The sequence below is a fragment of the Hyperolius riggenbachi genome, chromosome 10 (assembly GCF_040937935.1).
Source record: "Hyperolius riggenbachi isolate aHypRig1 chromosome 10, aHypRig1.pri, whole genome shotgun sequence".
Classification (NCBI taxonomy): Eukaryota; Metazoa; Chordata; class Amphibia; order Anura; family Hyperoliidae; genus Hyperolius; species Hyperolius riggenbachi.
Window position 1 is genome coordinate 25,797,373 of NC_090655.1, and position 21,230 is coordinate 25,818,602.

Genomic DNA, 21,230 nt, shown 5'->3' on the forward strand with positions numbered 1-21,230 from the left:
TGCGGATCCACCTCTACGCCCATCAGCTGCAGGAGAGACGAGGTTACACTGCACCCCACCATACACATCCCACAATGCACCCGTAACACTGCGGATCCACCTCTACGCCCATCAGCTGCAGAGAGAGACGAGGTTACACTGCACCCCACCCACAATGCACCTGTAACACTGTGGATCCACCTCTACGCCCATCAGCTGCAGGGAGAGACGAGGTTACACTGCACCCCACCATACACACATCCCACAATGCACCTGTAACACTGCGGATCCACCTCTACGCCCATCAGCTGCAGGGAGAGACGAGGTTACACCGCACCCCACCATACACATCCCACAATGCACCTGTAACACTGCGGATCCACCTCTACGCCCATCAGCTGCAGGGAGAGAACAAGGTTACACTGCACCCCACCATACACACATCCCACAATGCACCTGTTACACTGCGGATCCACCTGTACGCCCATCAGCTGCAGGGAGAGAGCACACACATCCCACAATGCACCTGTAACACTGCGGATCCACCTCTACGCCCATCAGCTGCAGGGAAAGAACGAGGTTACACTGCACCCCACCATACACACATCCCACAATGCACCTGTAACACTGCGGATCCACCTGTACGCCCATCAGCTGCAGGGAGAGAGCACACACATCCCACAATGCACCTGTAACACTGCGGATCCACCTCTACGCCCATCAGCTGCAGAGAGAGACGAGGTTACACTGCACCCCACCATACACATCCCACAATGCACCTGTAACACTGCGGATCCACCTCTACGCCCATCAGCTGCAGGGAAAGAACGAGGTTACACTGCACCCCACCATACACACATCCCACAATGCACCTGTTACACTGCGGATCCACCTGTACGCCCATCAGCTGCAGGGAGAGAGCACACACATCCCACAATGCACCTGTAACACTGCGGATCCACCTCTACGCCCATCAGCTGCAGGGAAAGAACGAGGTTACACTGCACCCCACCATACACACATCCCACAATGCACCTGTAACACTGCGGATCCACCGCTACGCCCATCAGCTGCAGGGAGAGAAGAGGTTACACTGCACCCCATACACATCCCACAATGCACCTGTAACACTGTGGATCCACCTCTACGCCCATCAGCTGCAGGGAGAGAAGAGGTTACACTGCACCCCACCATACACATCCCACAATGCACCTGTAACACTGCGGATCCACCTCTACGCCCATCAGCTGCAGGGAGAGAAGAGGTTACACTGCACCCCTCCATACACACATCCCACAATGCACCTGTAACACTGCGGATCCACCTCTACGCCCATCAGCTGCAGGGAGAGAAGAGGTTACACTGCACCCCACCATACACATCCCACAATGCACCTGTAACACTGCGGATCCACCTCTACGCCCATCAGCTGCAGGGAGAGACAAGGTTACACTGCACCCCACCATACACACATCCCACAATGCACCTGTAACACTGCGGATCCACCTCTATGCCCATCAGCTGCAGGGAGAGACGAGGTTATACTGCACCCCACCATACACATCCCACAATGCACCTGTAACACTGCGGATCCACCTCTACGCCCATCAGCTGCACGGAGATACGAGGTTACACTGCACTCCACCATACACACATCCCACAATGCACCTGTAACACTGCGGATTCACCTCTACACCCATCAGCTGCAGGGAGAGACGAGGTTACACTGCACCCCACCATACACATCCCACAATGCACCTGTAACACTGCGGATCCACCTCTACGCCCATCAGCTGCAGGGAGAGACGAGGTTACACTGCACCCCACCATACACACATCCCACAATGCACCTGTAACACTGCGGATCCACCTCTACGCCCATCAGCTGCAGGGAAAGAACGAGGTTACACTGCACCCCACCATACACATCCCACAATGCACCTGTAACACTGCGGATCCACCTCTACGCCCATCAGCTGCAGGGGAGAGAACGAGGTTACACTGCAACCCATCATACACACATCCCACAATGCACCTGTAACACTGCGGATCCACCTCTACGCCCATCAGCTGCAGGAGAGACGAGGTTACACTGCACCCCACCATACACACATCCCACAATGCACCTGTATCACTGCGGATCCACCTCTATGCCCATCAGTTGCAGGGAGAGACGAGGTTACACTGCACCCCACCATACACATCCCACAATGCACCTGTAACACTGCGGATCCACCTCTACGCCCACCAGCTGCAGGGAGAGACGAGGTTACACTGCACCCCACCATACACATCCCACAATGCACCTGTAACACTGCGGATCCACCTCTACACCCATCAGCTGCAGGGAGAGAGCGAGGTTACACTGCACCCCACCATACACATCCCACAATGCACCTGTAACACTGCGGATCCACCTCTACGCCCATCAGCTGCAGGGAGAGACGAGGTTACACTGCACCCCACCATACACACATCCCACAATGCACCTGTAACACTGCGGATCCACCTCTACACCCATCAGCTGCAGGGAGAGACGAGGTTACACTGCACCCCACCATACACACATCCCACAATGCACCTGTAACACTGCGGATCCACCTCTATGCCCATCAGCTGCAGGGAGAGACGAGGTTACACTGCACCCCACCATACACACATCCCACAATGCACCAGTAACACTGTGGATCCACCTATACGCCTATCAGCTGCAGGGAGAGAACAAGGTTACACTGCACCCCACCATACACACATCCCACAATGCACCTGTAACACTGCGGATCCACCTCTACACCCATCAGCTGCAGGGAGAGACGAGGTTACACTGCACCCCACCATACACATCCCACAATGCACCTGTAACACCGCGGATCCACCTCTACGCCCATCAGCTGCAGGGAGAGACGAGGTTACACTGCACCCCACCATACACACATCCCACAATGCACCTGTAACACTGCGGATCCACCTCTACGCCCATCAGCTGCAGGGAGAGACAAGGTTACACTGCACCCCACCATACACACATCCCACAATGCACCTGTAACACTGCGGATCCACCTCTACACCCATCAGCTGCAGGGAGAGACGAGGTTACACTGCACCCCACCATACACATCCCACAATGCACCTGTAACACTGCGGATCCACCTGTACGCCTATCAGCTGCAGGAAGAGACGAGGTTACACTGCACCCCACCATACACATCCCACAATGCACCTGTAACACTGCGGATCCACCTGTACGCCTATCAGCTGCAGGAAGAGACGAGGTTACACTGCACCCCACCATACACATCCCACAATGCACCTGTAACACTGCGGATCCACCTCTACGCCCATCAGCTGCAGGGAGAGACGAGGTTACACTGCACCCCACCATACACATCCCACAATGCACCTGTAACACTGCGGATCCACCTCTACGCCCATCAGCTGCAGGGAGAGACAAGGTTACACTGCACCCCACCATACACACATCCCACAATGCACCTGTAACACTGCGGATCCACCTCTACGCCCATCAGCTGCAGGGAGAGACGAGGTTACACTGCACCCCACCATACACATCCCACAATGCACCTGAAACACTGCGGATCCACCTCTACGCCCATCAGCTGCAGGGAGAGACGAGGTTACACTGCACCCCACCATACACACATCCCACAATGCACCTGTAACACTGCGGATCCACCTCTACGCCCATCAGCTGCAGGGAGAGACGAGGTTACACTGCACCCCACCATACACATCCCACAATGCACCTGTAACACTGCGGATCCACCTATACGCCTATCAGCTGCAGGGAGAGACGAGGTTACACTGCACCCCACCATACACACATCCCACAATGCACCTGTAACACTGCGGATCCACCTCTACACCCATCAGCTGCAGGGAGAGACGAGGTTACACTGCACCCCACCATACACATCCCACAATGCACCTGTAACACTGCGGATCCACCTATACGCCTATCAGCTGCAGGGAGAGACGAGGTTACACTGCACCCCACCATACACATCCCACAATGCACCTGTAACACCGCGGATCCACCTCTACGCCTATCAGCTGCAGGGAGAGACGAGGTTACACTGCACCCCACCATACACATCCCACAATGCACCTGTAACACTGCGGATCCACCTCTATGCCCATCAGCTGCAGGGAGAGACGAGGTTACACTGCACCCCACCATACACATCCCACAATGCACCTGTAACACTGCGGATCCACCTCTACGTCCATCAGCTGCAGGAAGAGAACAAGGTTACACTGCACCCCACCATACACACATCCCACAATGCACCTGTAACACTGCGGATCCACCTCTACACCCATCAGCTGCAGGGAGAGAACAAGGTTACACTGCACCCCACCATACACATCCCACAATGCACCTGTAACACCGCGGATCCACCTCCTCGCCCATCAGCTGCAGGGAGAGACGAGGTTACACTGCACCCCACCATACACACATCCCACAATGCACCTGTAACACTGCGGATCCACCTCTACGCCCATCAGCTGCAGGGAGAGACAAGGTTACACTGCACCCCACCATACACACATCCCACAATGCACCTGTAACACTGCGGATCCACCTCTACGCCCATCAGCTGCAGGGAGAGACGAGGTTACACTGCACCCCACCATACACATCCCACAATGCACCTGTAACACTGCGGATCCACCTCTACGCCCATCAGCTGCAGGGAGAGAACGAGGTTACACTGCACCCCACCATACACACATCCCACAATGCACCTGTAACACTGCGGATCCACCTCTACGCCCATCAGCTGCAGGGGAGAGACGAGGTTACACTGCACCCCACCATACACACATCCCACAATGCACCTGTAACACTGCGGATCCACCTCTACGCCCATCAGCTGCAGGGAGAGACGTGGTTACACTGCACCCCACCATACACATCCCACAATGCACCTGTAACACTGCGGATCCACCTCTACGCCCATCAGCTGCAGGGAGAGACGAGGTTACACTGCACCCCACCATACACACATCCCACAATGCACCTGTAACACTGCGGATCCACCTCCTCGCCCATCAGCTGCAGGGAGAGACGAGGTTACACTGCACCCCACCATACACACATCCCACAATGCACCTGTAACACTGCGGATCCACCTCTACGCCCATCAGCTGCAGGGAGAGACGAGGTTACACTGCACTCCACCATACACATCCCACAATGCATCTGTAACACTGCGGATCCACCTCTACACCCATCAGCTGCAGGGAGAGACGAGGTTACACTGCACCCCACCATACACATCCCACAATGCACCTGTAACACTGCGGATCCACCTCCTCGCCCATCAGCTGCAGGGAGAGACGAGGTTACACTGCACCCCACCATACACATCCCACAATGCACCTGTAACACTGCAGATCCACCTCTACGCCCATCAGCTGCAGGGGAGAGACGAGGTTACACTGCACCCCACCATACACATCCCACAATGCACCTGTAACACTGCGGATCCACCTCCTCGCCCATCAGCTGCAGGGAGAGACGAGGTTACACTGCACCCCACCATACACACATCCCACAATGCATCTGTAACACTGCGGATCCACCTCTACGTCCATCAGCTGCAGGGAGAGACGAGGTTACACTGCACCCCACCATACACATCCCACAATGCACCTGTAACACTGCGGATCCACCTCTACACCCATCAGCTGCAGGGAGAGACGAGGTTACACTGCACCCCACCATACACACATCCCACAATGCACCTGTAACACTGCGGATCCACCTCTACGCCCATCAGCTGCAGGGAGAGACGAGGTTACACTGCACCCCACCATACACACATCCCACAATGCACCTGTAACACCGCGGATCCACCTCTACACCCATCAGCTGCAGTGAGTGACGAGGTTACACTGCACCCCACCATACACATCCCACAATGCACCTGTAACACTGCAGATCCACCTCTACGCCCATCAGCTGCAGGGGAGAGACGAGGTTACACTGCACCCCACCATACACACATCCCACAATGCACCTGTAACACTGCGGATCCACCTCTACACCCATCAGCTGCAGGGAGAGAACAAGGTTACACTGCACCCCACCATACACATCCCACAATGCACCTGTAACACTGCAGATCCACCTCTACGCCCATCAGCTGCAGGGGAGAGACGAGGTTACACTGCACCCCACCATACACACATCCCACAATGCACCTGTAACACCGCGGATCCACCTCTACACCCATCAGCTGCAGTGAGTGACGAGGTTACACTGCACCCCACCATACACATCCCACAATGCACCTGTAACACTGCGGATCCACCTCTACGCCTATCAGCTGCAGGGAGAGACGAGGTTACACTGCACTCCACCATACACACATCCCACAATGCACCTGTAATACTGCGGATCCACCTCTATGCCCATCAGCTGCAGGGAGAGACGAGGTTACACTGCACTCCACCATACACACATCCCACAATGCACCTGTAACACTGCGGATCCACCTCTACGCCTATCAGCTGCAGGGAGAGACGAGGTTACACTGCACCCCACCATACACATCCCACAATGCACCTGTAACACTGCGGATCCACCTCTACGCCCATCAGCTGCAGGGAGAGACGAGGTTACACTGCACTCCACCATACACACATCCCACAATGCACCTGTAACACTGCAGATCCACCTCTACGCCCATCAGCTGCAGTGAGTGACGAGGTTACACTGCACCCCACCATACACACATCCCACAATGCACCTGTAACACTGCGGATCCACCTCTACACCCATCAGCTGCAGGGAGAGAACAAGGTTACACTGCACCCCACCATACACACATCCCACAATGCACCTGTAACACTGCGGATCCACCTCTACGTCCATCAGCTGCAGGGAGAGACGAGGTTACACTGCACCCCACCATACACACATCCCACAATGCACCTGTAACACTACGGATCCACCTCTACGCCCATCAGCTGCAGGGAGAGACGAGGTTACACTGCACCCCACCATACACACATCCCACAATGCACCTGTAACACTGCGGATCCACCTCTACACCCATCAGCTGCAGGGAGAGACGAGGTTACACTGCACCCCACCATACACATCCCACAATGCATCTGTAACACTGCGGATCCACCTCTACGTCCATCAGCTGCAGGGAGAGAACGAGGTTACACTGCACCCCACCATACACACATCCCACAATGCACCTGTAACACTGCGGATCCACCTCTACGCCCATCAGCTGCAGGGGAGAGACGAGGTTACACTGCACCCCACCATACACACATCCCACAATGCACCTGTAACACTGCGGATCCACCTCTACGCCCATCAGCTGCAGGGAGAGACGAGGTTACACTGCACCCCACCATACACACATCCCACAATGCACCTGTAACACTGCGGATCCACCTCTACGCCCATCAGCTGCAGGGAGAGGCGAGGTTACACTGCACCCCACCATACACATCCCACAATGCACCTGTAACACTGCGGATCCACCTCTACGCCCATCAGCTGCAGGGAGAGACGAGGTTATACTGCACCCCGCCATACACACATCCCACAATGCACCTGTAACACTGCGGATCCACCTCCTCGCCCATCAGCTGCAGGGAGAGACGAGGTTACACTGCACCCCACCATACACACATCCCACAATGCACCTGTAACACTGCGGATCCACCTCTACACCCATCAGCTGCAGGGAGAGACGAGGTTACACTGCACCCCACCATACACACATCCCACAATGCACCTGTAACACTGCGGATCCACCTCTACGCCCATCAGCTGCAGGGAGAGACGAGGTTACACTGCACCCCACCATACACACATCCCACAATGCACCTGTAACACCGCGGATCCACCTCTACACCCATCAGCTGCAGTGAGTGACGAGGTTACACTGCACCCCACCATACACATCCCACAATGCACCTGTAACACTGCAGATCCACCTCTACGCCCATCAGCTGCAGGGGAGAGACGAGGTTACACTGCACCCCACCATACACACATCCCACAATGCACCTGTAACACTGCGGATCCACCTCTACACCCATCAGCTGCAGGGAGAGACGAGGTTACACTGCACCCCACCATACACATCCCACAATGCACCTGTAACACCGCGGATCCACCTCTACACCCATCAGCTGCAGTGAGTGACGAGGTTACACTGCACCCCACCCTACACATCCCACAATGCACCTGTAACACTGCAGATCCACCTCTACGCCCATCAGCTGCAGTGAGTGACGAGGTTACACTGCACCCCACCCTACACATCCCACAATGCACCTGTAACACTGCGGATCCACCTCTACACCCATCAGCTGCAGGGAGAGAACAAGGTTACACTGCACCCCACCATACACACATCCCACAATGCACCTGTAACACTGCGGATCCACCTCTACGTCCATCAGCTGCAGGGAGAGACGAGGTTACACTGCACCCCACCATACACACATCCCACAATGCACCTGTAACACTACGGATCCACCTCTACGCCCATCAGCTGCAGGGAGAGACGAGGTTACACTGCACCCCACCATACACACATCCCACAATGCACCTGTAACACTGCGGATCCACCTCTACACCCATCAGCTGCAGGGAGAGACGAGGTTACACTGCACCCCACCATACACACATCCCACAATGCACCTGTAACACTGCGGATCCACCGCTACGCCCATCAGCTGCAGGGAGAGAACAAGGTTACACTGCACCCCACCATACACATCCCACAATGCACCTGTAACACTGCGGATCCACCTCTACGCCCATCAGCTGCAGGGAGAGACGAGGTTACACTGCACCCCACCATACACACATCCCACAATGCACCTGTATCACTGCGGATCCACCTCTACGCCCATCAGCTGCAGGGAGAGACGAGGTTACACTGCACCCCACCATACACATCCCACAATGCACCTGTAACACTGCGGATCCACCTCTACACCCATCAGCTGCAGGGAGAGAACAAGGTTACACTGCACCCCACCATACACACATCCCACAATGCACCTGTATCACTGCGGATCCACCTCTACGTCCATCAGCTGCAGGGAGAGAACGAGGTTACACTGCACCCCACCATACACACATCCCACAATGCACCTGTAACACTGCGGATCCACCTCTACGCCCATCAGCTGCAGGGGAGAGACGAGGTTACACTGCACCCCACCATACACACATCCCACAATGCACCTGTAACACTGCGGATCCACCTCTACGCCCATCAGCTGCAGGGAGAGACGAGGTTACACTGCACCCCACCATACACACATCCCACAATGCACCTGTAACACTGCGGATCCACCTCTACACCCATCAGCTGCAGGGAGAGACGAGGTTACACTGCACCCCACCATACACACATCCCACAATGCACCTGTAACACTGCGGATCCACCTCCTCGCCCATCAGCTGCAGGGGAGAGAACGAGGTTACACTGCACCCCACCATACACACATCCCACAATGCACCTGTAACACTGCGGATCCACCTCTACACCCATCAGCTGCAGGGAGAGACGAGGTTACACTGCACCCCACCATACACACATCCCACAATGCACCTGTAACACTGCGGATCCACCTCCTCGCCCATCAGCTGCAGGGAGAGAACGAGGTTACACTGCACCCCACCATACACACATCCCACAATGCACCTGTAACACTGCGGATCCACCTCCTCGCCCATCAGCTGCAGGGAGAGACGAGGTTACACTGCACCCCACCATACACATCCCACAATGCACCTGTAACACTGCGGATCCACCTCTACACCCATCAGCTGCAGGGAGAGAACAAGGTTACACTGCACCCCACCATACACACATCCCACAATGCACCTGTAACACCGCGGATCCACCTCTACGCCCATCAGCTGCAGGGAGAGACGAGGTTACACTGCACCCCACCATACACATCCCACAATGCACCTGTAACACTGCGGATCCACCTCTACACCCATCAGCTGCAGGGAGAGAACAAGGTTACACTGCACCCCACCATACACACATCCCACAATGCACCTGTAACACTGCGGATCCACCTCTACGCCCATCAGCTGCAGGGAGAGACGAGGTTACACTGCACCCCACCATACACATCCCACAATGCACCTGTAACACTGCGGATCCACCTCTATGCCTATCAGCTGCAGGGAGAGACGAGGTTACACTGCACCCCACCATACACACATCCCACAATGCACCTGTAACACTGCGGATCCACCTCTACGCCCACCAGCTGCAGGGAGAGACGAGGTTACACTGCACCCCACCATACACATCCCACAATGCACCTGTAACACTGCGGATCCACCTCCTCGCCCATCAGCTGCAGGGGAGAGAACGAGGTTACACTGCACCCCACCATACACATCCCACAATGCACCTGTAACACTGCGGATCCACCTCCTCGCCCATCAGCTGCAGGGAGAGACGAGGTTACACTGCAACCCATCATACACATCCCACAATGCACCTGTAACACTGCGGATCCACCTCTATGCCTATCAGCTGCAGGGAGAGACGAGGTTACACTGCACCCCACCATACACACATCCCACAATGCACCTGTAACACTGCGGATCCACCTCTACGCCCACCAGCTGCAGGGAGAGACGAGGTTACACTGCACCCCACCATACACACATCCCACAATGCACCTGTAACACTGCGGATCCACCTCTACGCCCACCAGCTGCAGGGGAGAGAACGAGGTTACACTGCACCCCACCATACACACATCCCACAATGCACCTGTAACACTGCGGATCCACCTCCTCGCCCATCAGCTGCAGGGAGAGACGAGGTTACACTGCACCCCACCATACACATCCCACAATGCACCTGTAACACTGCGGATCCACCTCTATGCCTATCAGCTGCAGGGAGAGACGAGGTTACACTGCACCCCACCATACACACATCCCACAATGCACCTGTAACACTGCGGATCCACCTCTACGCCCACCAGCTGCAGGGAGAGACGAGGTTACACTGCACCCCACCATACACATCCCACAATGCACCTGTAACACTGCGGATCCACCTCTACGCCCATCAGCTGCAGGGAGAGACGAGGTTACACTGCACCCCACCATACACATCCCACAATGCACCTGTAACACTGCGGATCCACCTCTACACCCATCAGCTGCAGGGAGAGAGCACACACATCCCACAATGCACCTGTACCACAAGGAAAGAGGAGCTATGGAGGGCAGGATGGGTGAAGCAAAGGTGTATACTAGTGGAGAGCAACCTCTGCAATTGTAGGGGGCCCAGAGCTGTGGGAGCTACTAACCTTCCTTTTCCTACCATACAGGGGACAATACTTCAGATCAGGTGGTTTTGTGGCCACACTTGTTATGGGTGTGAAGATCATGATGGCCACACTTGTTTTATGACCCTTGTGAGATGGGCCCTAAAAAGAGTGGACATTGGGGGGCCCCATCGAAATCTTATGCCCCCGTCGCGTGACATGTATACCCGCCCCCAGGAGGATGGATAGGGGAGGGCTCGTCGTTGGGGGACGTTGCTGGGATCCATCCTCCTGGGTTGCGAGGTGTGTATTCAGTTTTACGCTGTAAAAAGGACTCCTCATACCCACCCCGAGATCAAAGAGCCCCTGTATGACGGAGTCGTCCATCTTTGACTCGGCGTCCATCTTTTTCACCAGCGGGGCGATCCGTTCCTGAGCGAACTTCCGCACTGCAGAGAAGAGAACAGAAGAAATGAATGTGGTCCCCTCTGTCCCATAAATATTATCCCAAAGGGAGGGATGTGATTGTGAGTGGCAAACAGTAATGGCCCATACTCACGGGCTACAATTGTCGCCGCAACATGCGGCGCGCGCGTGTTGCGGCGACAGGTCGCCCGTGAGTATAAGGCGTTGCACGGGCGCGCACCCCAAACCGTCGCTCGTTGCTGCTGTTGCCAGGCGATTGGCGCGGTCAATCGCCTGGCGACAGTTGCCGCCGCAACTGTCGCTAGTCCGCGTAAGTATGCGGACTAGTGACAGCAACCTCAATAAAGAACAATGAGCTTCCGGCGTGGGGAGGAGGAACGTCGGCGACAGCTTCCGTCGCACCGCTGGTCCCTCTTCCGCGTGTGTACGCGGAGGGACCTAGCGACGAGCTGTCGCCGGCCTGTCGCGTACACGCTCACGTGTGCTGGCGACAGGCCACTTTTGTAGCCCGTGAGTATGGGCCATTAAGCTACATACACACGAGGCACGGATGTCTGCAGTTGCATGGAGACAAGCAACAGTTGAAAGTCGCCAGCGTCGACAGTTGTGTACACGCAACGATTGTATACACGCGGCAACAACCTGTCTGCAACATAGCGGAAACTGCTGCTCAGCAACTTCTGCCGCAGGTTCAATGAACTGTCGGACTCACAAGAGTTGCTAGAGACTAGCATAAACACGACCGCACCGACTTGAGACTAGCGACGGTTGCTGCAACAGCTGTTGCCGGCGATTGGCCAAGTCAATCGCCTGGCAACAGCTCCAATTAGCAACAGTTCCTTGCGCGCGCCTCATACACACGGAGGACCTGTCGCCGCAACATGCGCGCGCCATGTGTTTTTCCAGCAACAGTTGTAGCCCGTGTGTATGAGCCATTAAAGTGGCCCTCCGCTGTAAATTCCGAAGTAAAAAAAAACCAAAACAAAACCTGCCTGGCTCTACAACATGTTTATGAAAGAATGTAAAGCAGCAGTCAGGGGTACTGCACACATGCTTGATTATCGGCTGAGGGGGTCATTATCGCTAGTCTCAGCTGACTTAAGAGGAACTTCAGCCTAAACAAAAATACTGTCATTAAGTTACATTAGTTATGTTAATTAAAATAGATAGGTAATATAATCTCTTACCCACACTGTTTTAAAAGAACAGGCAAATGTTTGATTTCATGACGGCAGCCATCTTTTTGGTTGAAAGGAAGTGACCGGGAGCATGAGACACAGTTCCAACTGTCCTGTGTGCTGATCACCCCTCAAAGTTGCTAGGCAACGTGAACAACAACATAGGATATCCCATTATGCTTTGCACAGCATCAGGGGAAAAAAGCCTAGGTAGTTTTCTTTGATGGGTGGAGCTTAGCTAAAAATGCGGCTAAAAATGAGGCCTGGGTAAGAAAAACAAAGTTCTGATGCTGTGAAACTGTTAAAGAAACACCAAGCCTTTTCAGTTCTGCTAAGTAGATTTTTAGTCTGGAGGTTCACTTTAAGTGAAGCGTGTGTACGAGGCTTTGAACAGATGGATAGAGAACATTCAGGGGCCATTAACTCGTAGGCGATTTGCGGGCGTTTACCGCTAATCGCCGGCAATTGCTAGCGTTTTTTAAATCCCCTGGTGATATGATTATTTCCAGATTTTACGGTCTTTTTAAACGGTTTCAGAGCCTAAAGATCAGGAAACAATCATGCCACCAGAACGCCAGCAGCAGCCCCTGCTCTGACTCACCTCTCTGGGCTCCAGTGCTGCAATTTTACCTCCGTCCTCCAGGTGACACTGTAACACATTGGTAAGATCAATGATGGTGATCTCACCAAAGTGATTCAGAGCCTCCGAACGGCTACCGACATCTGGATCCCCCGGGAGGAGGGTAAAAGCTGCCGCTGCGCACTATACTCTGCATGGAGCTCCCGGCAGCTAGCGCGAGCGCAGCTCGGGACTACCACCAGGGAGGTTAAAGCGCGAGCGCAATGTTAACTATACGGCAGTGCTCTCACTGCCGCGATCCACGGCAATTTGCGATTATTGCTAAGCACAAGACGGGCTACATGCAGCCTTTTTCAAGCCATCGCCATTGCAATGTATTTCCATTCAATTGTTCAAAAAACGCAAAAATGTCCAGTGAAAAATACACTATTATTCATGTAAAAGTTGTCGGTGCAAAAGGTTAGCGATAATCACTAGGTTTTTGCGATCTCAAGTGTGAACATGGCCAGAGAAGTTCACCACTGAGAGCACTGATAAAGACAAGCAATGCCAGGCGCTATCTGCCAGCTGAATACCCATGTCTCGCATCATGGTCTCCTCTTCTGTGAAGGTGGCCAGCGGGGGAAGCGTGGCGCCGCCCTCTCTGTGGGTGGGAGACAGAGGATCTGGTCTGGCGGACATCCATCTGCAGTGTACATTCTGTGCGGTGGCCAAGCAGCGAGGAAGCCCTCTGCCCAGCATCTGAAAACACAAAGAGCAAAACATCATCACCTTCCCACTGACATCCCCATAGCGATATAAGACCCGCCCCTTCATTAGCTTATGGCTTACATTCCACTTAAAGGGAACCTTAACTAAACGGGGGTAAAGAGCCTGTGCCCTCGGAGCCGCTCTGGAATCCTCCGGTCACCCGCTGTCACTTAGTTTCGTTTTTGACGACTCACCAGTCGGCTGGCGGCCATGCGTATTATTGGACGCATTCCCTACTGCAATTAGCGCTGTTGCGGACCGCAACGCGTACAAAAATACGCGTTACCGCATATCTATCACTGTTCTCCCCAGAAATTTTTTCCAGCCGGGTGGCATGAAATAGTAGCCGGGTGGCATGAAATAGTAGCCGGGTGGCATGAAATAGTAGCCGGGTGGCGCAAGATAAGAGAATGGAGGGCCGGTGCTTCTGTGCACAACTCTGCTTACAGCATAGGAGGAGGTGAGCTAATGACAGCCGGGTGCTCACCAAAACAAGCCGGGGGGAGCACCCTGCTAAAAGAGCCTGGAGAGAACACTGTCTATGCGTGCGGAATGCGGCAACGCGTATTTTTGGACGCGTTGCGGTCCGCAACAGCGCTAATTGCAGTAGGAAGGGTCCAGAGGGTCCAAGGGTTCCAGAGCGGCTCCGAGGGCACAGGACTGCTGCAGGGGGCTGGTAATAGCCCCAGGTAAGTGAAACTCTTACCTGGGGCTATTACAAGTTCAGTTAAGGTTCCCTTTAAAGTGTACCTAAAATGATAATAAACTGAGGAGATTCCAGCACTGAGCGGACCTTCATCAGGACCTCCCTACAATTATGTATCCTTAATTTGGTTCAGTTAAAGGATACTCGAGGTGACATGTGACATGATGAGATAGACATGTGTATGTACAGTGCCTAGCACACAAATAACTAGGCTGTGTTCCTTTTTTTCTTTCTCTGCCTGAAAGAGTTAAACATCAGGTATGTAAGTGGCTGACCCAGTCCTGACTCAGACAGGAAGTGACTACAGTGTGACCCTCACTGATAAGAAATTCCAACTATCAAATACTTTCCTAGCAGAAAATGGCTTCTGAGAGCAGGAAAGAGATAAAAAGGGTTAAAAATAGTTCATAGCTTTTAGCTCTGGCGTACTTCAATGAATTTGTCATTGAGCAAAAACAACAGTAAAAAAAATAAAAAAAATTAAAAAGTAGATTTAAACATAAAATAAAACTGTGGAATATCTTAAAAACTAATTTTTAGGAGAAGGAAGATAGATACAATTGTTTATTTACTTTGTTTCTTTTTGCTTCGGGAGTCCTTTAAAAATCTAGGGTGGTAGGTTAAAGGAATAAAGGTTTATACGGATTGGAATATCCCCAGAGCAATAGCTTTATTTTGTGGATATACGTGGTAGATTGAAGGCGGCCATACATCTGTAGAGATAGCTGCCGATCGACCATCCGACGCAATAATTGAAATAAATCAAATCGGATGAAATTCAATGCTGCCAAAAGCAGGCCTGAGCTACGATGATGCAACCAATTTCAGGCCAACATTGGTCACATGTATGGATAGGTAATGCTGGGAAAACTCGGGCCAACTTGCTTGATCAGTTGCGTGGTAGAAATAGCGTGCGATAATCTCGAACGACGAACATGACGGAAACCCCGGCCGATGTCCCCCCAATGTATATATAGCCACCCCCTCGGAGCTGTGTCCGCATTCCTCTTTCGGATTCATGCCCCCCCCCCCCCCCCCCCCAAAACGTTGGCGGCCCATTGTGGGGCATGTATGATGTCACACACTCACCTCTCCTGCAGTATCCTGGCAACCACGTGGGGCGCTAACGTGGAAGAGAAGTCCAGACACAGCAGCAGAAACCGGACAGGTAGAGTAGTAATGCAGGGGCGCCAGGCCCGCCAGGCAACTCACAAGGCCAATTACTGAAAGATTCCATATTAAAATCGATGGGGAAAAGGCCTGCGGTTTATGGCGGCTAACAGATCTCTCTCCGATCAGAGAGGTCTGTCTATGGGTCGATCAGCATCCAAAATCGCTAGATGGATGGGTACCTTAACCACTTAAGGACCAGGAGATTTTTGGCTGATCAGTGCTGTGTGGGCTCTCCAGCCCACAGCACAGATCAGGATTGAGCTAGGGCGATCAGACTTCCCCCGTCCTTTATTCCCCACTAAGGGGATGTCCTGCTGGGGGGGTCTGATCGCCGCCGCTCTGCGTCTCCTTAAAGCCCCTCTCCGCAGCACTATTCCTCCCTCCCTCTCCTTCCCTCGAAAGGACGGCACAGGAAGGCGATCCGTCCTGTACCGCCTCTGATAGGCTTCAGCCTATCAGATGCCGACGATCCCCGACCAGAGGCCCGGGGATCGCCAATCTCCTTTACGGCGATGCTGCGCTGTACGATGTAAACACAGGGGATTTCTTCCCCACGTGTTTACATTTCGCCTGCGAGCCGCGATCGGAGGCTTGCAGGCTGTTCACGGAGACACCGTCCATGAACTGACAAGGAACGGAAACACCACTGCGACCTGCCAACACCTATCGGCGTTAGGCGGTCGTTAAGTGGTTAAACCTCTGACTGGTATTCACTGCTAATCTTTATGTATATTCAGCTCCCATACAAAGCAATGTTGACCCACTGAACCTCTTATCTCTTTATGATGTAAGGAGTGTAATGCTGGTAATAAACAATGAGATTTTTCAGTCGATTTACTGTGTGATCTTATTTTCGATCGATTTTCTTATCTTTTCCATTTCCATTCACTTCTATGAGAAATTGATCAGAAAAACGTTCGAAAATCAGATCGGAAATGCTGAAAATTGTCTATTGAACCATCTATCTGTCGAAAAAAAACTTATGGTGTATTCCCAGGATTAGTCACAATACAAACAAATGTTATGGCCTGAGCTACAAAATTGATCTGCGCTCCAGAAACTGGTAATTTTTGGCACTGGGTTTGTATCCTTTGCAGCAAAATAAAATAAAGGGACCTTTTAAACCAGACCCACAACCTCCAGGATGTGAGCTTGCATATACCATTAGTAGATAGTAATTACCAGTACCTAGCTATCCAACTCTAAGGCCTCTTTCACACCAAGACGTTGCGTTTTTGGGGACGTTAAGGTCGCATAACTTGCCGCTAACGCAACGCCTGGTGGTGTTGGAGGTGGACGCCAGAGTGAGCCGCGTTGTGCGGCTGTTGGTGCGCCTTTTTTGTCTGATACTCTGCGGGGACCACGTGATCGGAACACTCCGCATCACGTGGTCCCGCCAGCCAATCACCAGGAAGGAAACACAGCAGAAGTAATGGGATGTCCGGCTCTTTTCAATGAATCGATTCATTGAAAAGAGCCGGACTTCCTATCTCTACTGTTCAGAATCGATTCAGAGCAGCAGGAGTGAACCTAGTGATGGGAAGTCCGGCTCTTTTCAATGAATCGATTCAATGAATGGAGCTGAACTTCCCATCACTACACTGCAGTGCAGTGAATATTAATTTGCCATGTGCCTAACAAAAGCAGACTCTCCCCTCCTCCTCAAAATAAAATAAAAAAAAAACAACAAAAAAATACAATACTGAGCATGTGCAAACAGTCTGACGCGGCTAAAACCGCGTAGAACGCACAGCATGCTGCACTTTCAAATAACGTGCAGAGTTACAATGTAACGCAACGTGGGCACTGTGAACAGCCCATTGATTTTTCATTACTGTGCGGTGGGCTGCGTTACAGGCTGCTCTAACGTGCGCCTGCAACGTCCCAATGTGAAAGCAGCCTTACACAGTCATCTTGCTTAGCTCTTTTAGTGGAAAAAAAAAAAAAAAGCTGAAAACTTCTGTTGGCTCCTGCTCATGGGAATATGCCTACAATGTAATGCCTAACAAGGTGCATGCTGGGAAAATGTTGCCTTTAGCCACACCCAGAAATTGCAGTAGTTTTTGTGTGACTGTATGACCAGTTTCCATAGCTCTATCCCCACCCATACACATTGAAGGAAGGCAAAAGGTTCATGACAAACAGATCTAACGTATAATCATCGATATAGGAGCCTTTTTTTTTGTATTGTAATGCACTTAAAAAATACCTTAGCATTTTAGTGTGCTTCCAGATATGACATTACATGCATGTTCAGGCGATCAGGATTCAAAATATTCCTATTTGCAACCAAGACAGCAGCGCACTGGGGCAGATATCAATAGTGTCTGGCATACATCCGGCGACTTAGCAGCCAATCAACCATCCAATTAGATTATTATAATCAAATGAAAATTGGTGCTGCCAAGAGCATGCTCGATTGAGGATGTGAGCAAATCTGGGCCATGCTGCAAGATGTAGGGCTGACGTGCTTGACTGGGTATGTGGCTGTAGCAGCCTGCTACTAACCACCAGCGCTGTTCACCCTAGTCCGCTGGCATGGGCAAACTTGGCCCTCCAGCTGTTACGGAACTACAAGTCCCACAATGCATTTGCCTTTATGAGTCATGACTGTGGCTGTCAGACTCCCGCAATGCATTGTGGGACTTGTAGTTCCGTAACAGCTGAAGGGCCGAGTTTGCCTACCCTAGTGTAATATGTAACCCCCCTCGCCTCCTGGCAAGTAAATACCTAACCTATTGATGTCCACTGCTGTCTCCGTCTCCGCACCCACATTACGCCAGCTACCACATGGGGCACGTGTATGTGAAGCAGTGCAGAGACGGAGCCAGCGGAGGACACCGACAGGTAAAGTATCCACGCATAGGGAACCAGGGAAGTACATGTTACACTAGCGCAGGGGTCAGGAACCTTTTTGGCTGAGAGAGCCATAAATGCCACATATTTCAAAATGTAATTCTGTGAGAGCCATACAATATGTTTCAAACTGGGACAGTGTGCATGCCCAGCCGAGGGCCATGTTGCCATGGTGAGGTGTACACAGTTGATCCGCCGGGCAGTGGATGTGTCAGACACGTCTTCAGCTTCTCTTGGGTTTCAGCAACATCAGCAATTTCCCCGAGAGCCAGACAGGAGGAATACCGACTAACAGCTTGTACAATTAACTAGCTGACTTGGGGGTTGATTCACTTTTTAGGACGAGATCCCTGCACTTTGATTGGCCCAATAGGCTGCCTGTCTCTTGATAGGCAGCCTATAGGGCCAAAGTGTGGGGATCTCGTCCTACAAAGTCACTGGACCTGACAGGATCCAGGGTGAGACAATTGGAGCGGCCATTAGTTTTGGGGTAGTGCGAGTAAGTTATGCATGCTACAGCAGTAGTGTACCTACTTTGAAAATTTTATTTGCGCTGCCACACTAAGCTGTGCTGCTTGAGCAGTGTAGCTTAGTGAATCAACCCCTAACTGATTTGTCTCTGAGCCAGATGCAGCCATCAAAAGAGCCACATATGACTCCCGAGCCATAGGTTCCCTACCGCTGCTCTACGTGGTGGGGTGATGAGGCGGCGTCACAAGGGCAATTCCCATAAGTCTTCAGGCTGAAACTGATCGGGAATCGGCCTGCGGTGTATGGGCAGCTGACAGATCTCTCTCCGATCAGATTTAATCAAGACCAAGAGACAGATCTCTATCTGTCTCTTGGTCGAATCTGCCCATCATTGCTAGATGTATAGCCACAATTAGGAGGTTTCTAGAAATCATGCAGAACTATCTCAGACATCTAAAGATGGGAGGTTCCTAGTAAAACTGTTCTGAAAAAGGAGGAGATAGGTAAGGTTTTCAGAATTGTTGCAGAGTGAGATAAGAGGTGTTGTGGCAGCTCTAGCAGTGCTAAAATAACAGCAGTCAGAGCACTCCTTAGGGTAGGTTGGACTCATTGAAGTCAATCAGTCTGGATACTTCTGCTTTCATAAAAGACTTTGGCTTTCTAACCTCGTAGTATAGATGCAGGCTGTGCTGTACAAGGAAGAGATGTGACTGACAGCTGAAAGAGAACTTTATTCCAATCATGTGCAGCATAAAACAACACATACAGTCCAAGGTTAAAGGGACACTTAAGTCAAAAAAGAAAAAATGAGTTTTACTCACCTGGGGCTTCCAATAGCCCCCTGCAGCTGTCCGGTGCCCTCGCCGTCTCCCTCCGATCCTCCTGGCCCCGCCGGCAGCCACTTCCTGTTTCGGTGATTCTTCGCGTTCCCAGACACAATAGCGCCATCTATGCTGCTATAGCATATATCATATACCATATAGCAGCGTAGAGGGTGCTAATGTATCTGGGAACGCGAAGAATCACTCGCGTCCCCAGCCTGTCAGCTCCTGTCACCGAAACAGGAAGTGGCTGCCGGCAGGGCCAGGAAGATCGGAGGGAGACGGCGAGGGTATCGGACAGCTGCAGGGGGCTATTGGAAGCCCTAGGTGAGTAAAACTCATTTTTTTTGTTTGGCTTAAGTGTCCCTTTAAGGCCTTGTTCACATCATATGCGCTGCAATGCGCATTGTGGCAGAGCATATAGTGTGCAACATGCAAGAACGGCAGATGTGCATAGACAGAACTTCTGCTATTCCCATCATATGCACTATAGCACTGTTGCATGCATTTTTCAGAATGCACAGCGTTGAATGGAATCAGCAACACATAGCGGCGCAGATGGCGTGCGATCGTACATGTTGCGTCCCGATCGCGCGGCCATTCGGACCTAGTGATATGAACGAGGTCTAAGGGCTCAGACACACTATAAGCGCTTTTCTGAGCGCGTTTTGGCCTCCAAAGCTTTTTGAGAGCTTTTGAAAAAAATTAAAATTGCGGTAAAATCATGATCTCGCTAAAATTGCGCGATTTTAGCACGATCGTCATTTTAATGTGAGTCAATGGGAGCGTTTTTCAAAAGCTCTCAGAAAGCTCTGGAGGCCAAAACGTGCTCAGAAAAGCGCTTATAGTATGTCTGTGCCCTAACAGTTCAATCCCCCAGCGTGGCAGCTTTGCATGTGTCTTAAAGAGAAACCGTAACCAAGAATTGAACTTCATCCCAATCAGTAGCTGATACCCCCTTTCCCATGAGA

General features: G+C 52.3%; 1 protein-coding gene across 1 annotated transcript in view; it reads right to left on the reverse strand.

Moving 5' to 3' along the window:
* The window catches only part of ACADSB (acyl-CoA dehydrogenase short/branched chain), an 87,654-nt gene that overhangs the window by 60,779 nt on the left and 5,645 nt on the right, over window positions 1–21,230 (reverse strand). Inside the window, exons 3-4 of the mRNA XM_068256834.1 lie at window positions 14,058–14,223; window positions 11,647–11,747 (exon numbers count right to left, since the gene is read on the reverse strand). Of these exons, the coding sequence (XP_068112935.1) occupies window positions 11,647–11,747; window positions 14,058–14,223 (267 nt within the window). The remainder of the gene's footprint in view (window positions 1–11,646; window positions 11,748–14,057; window positions 14,224–21,230) is intronic.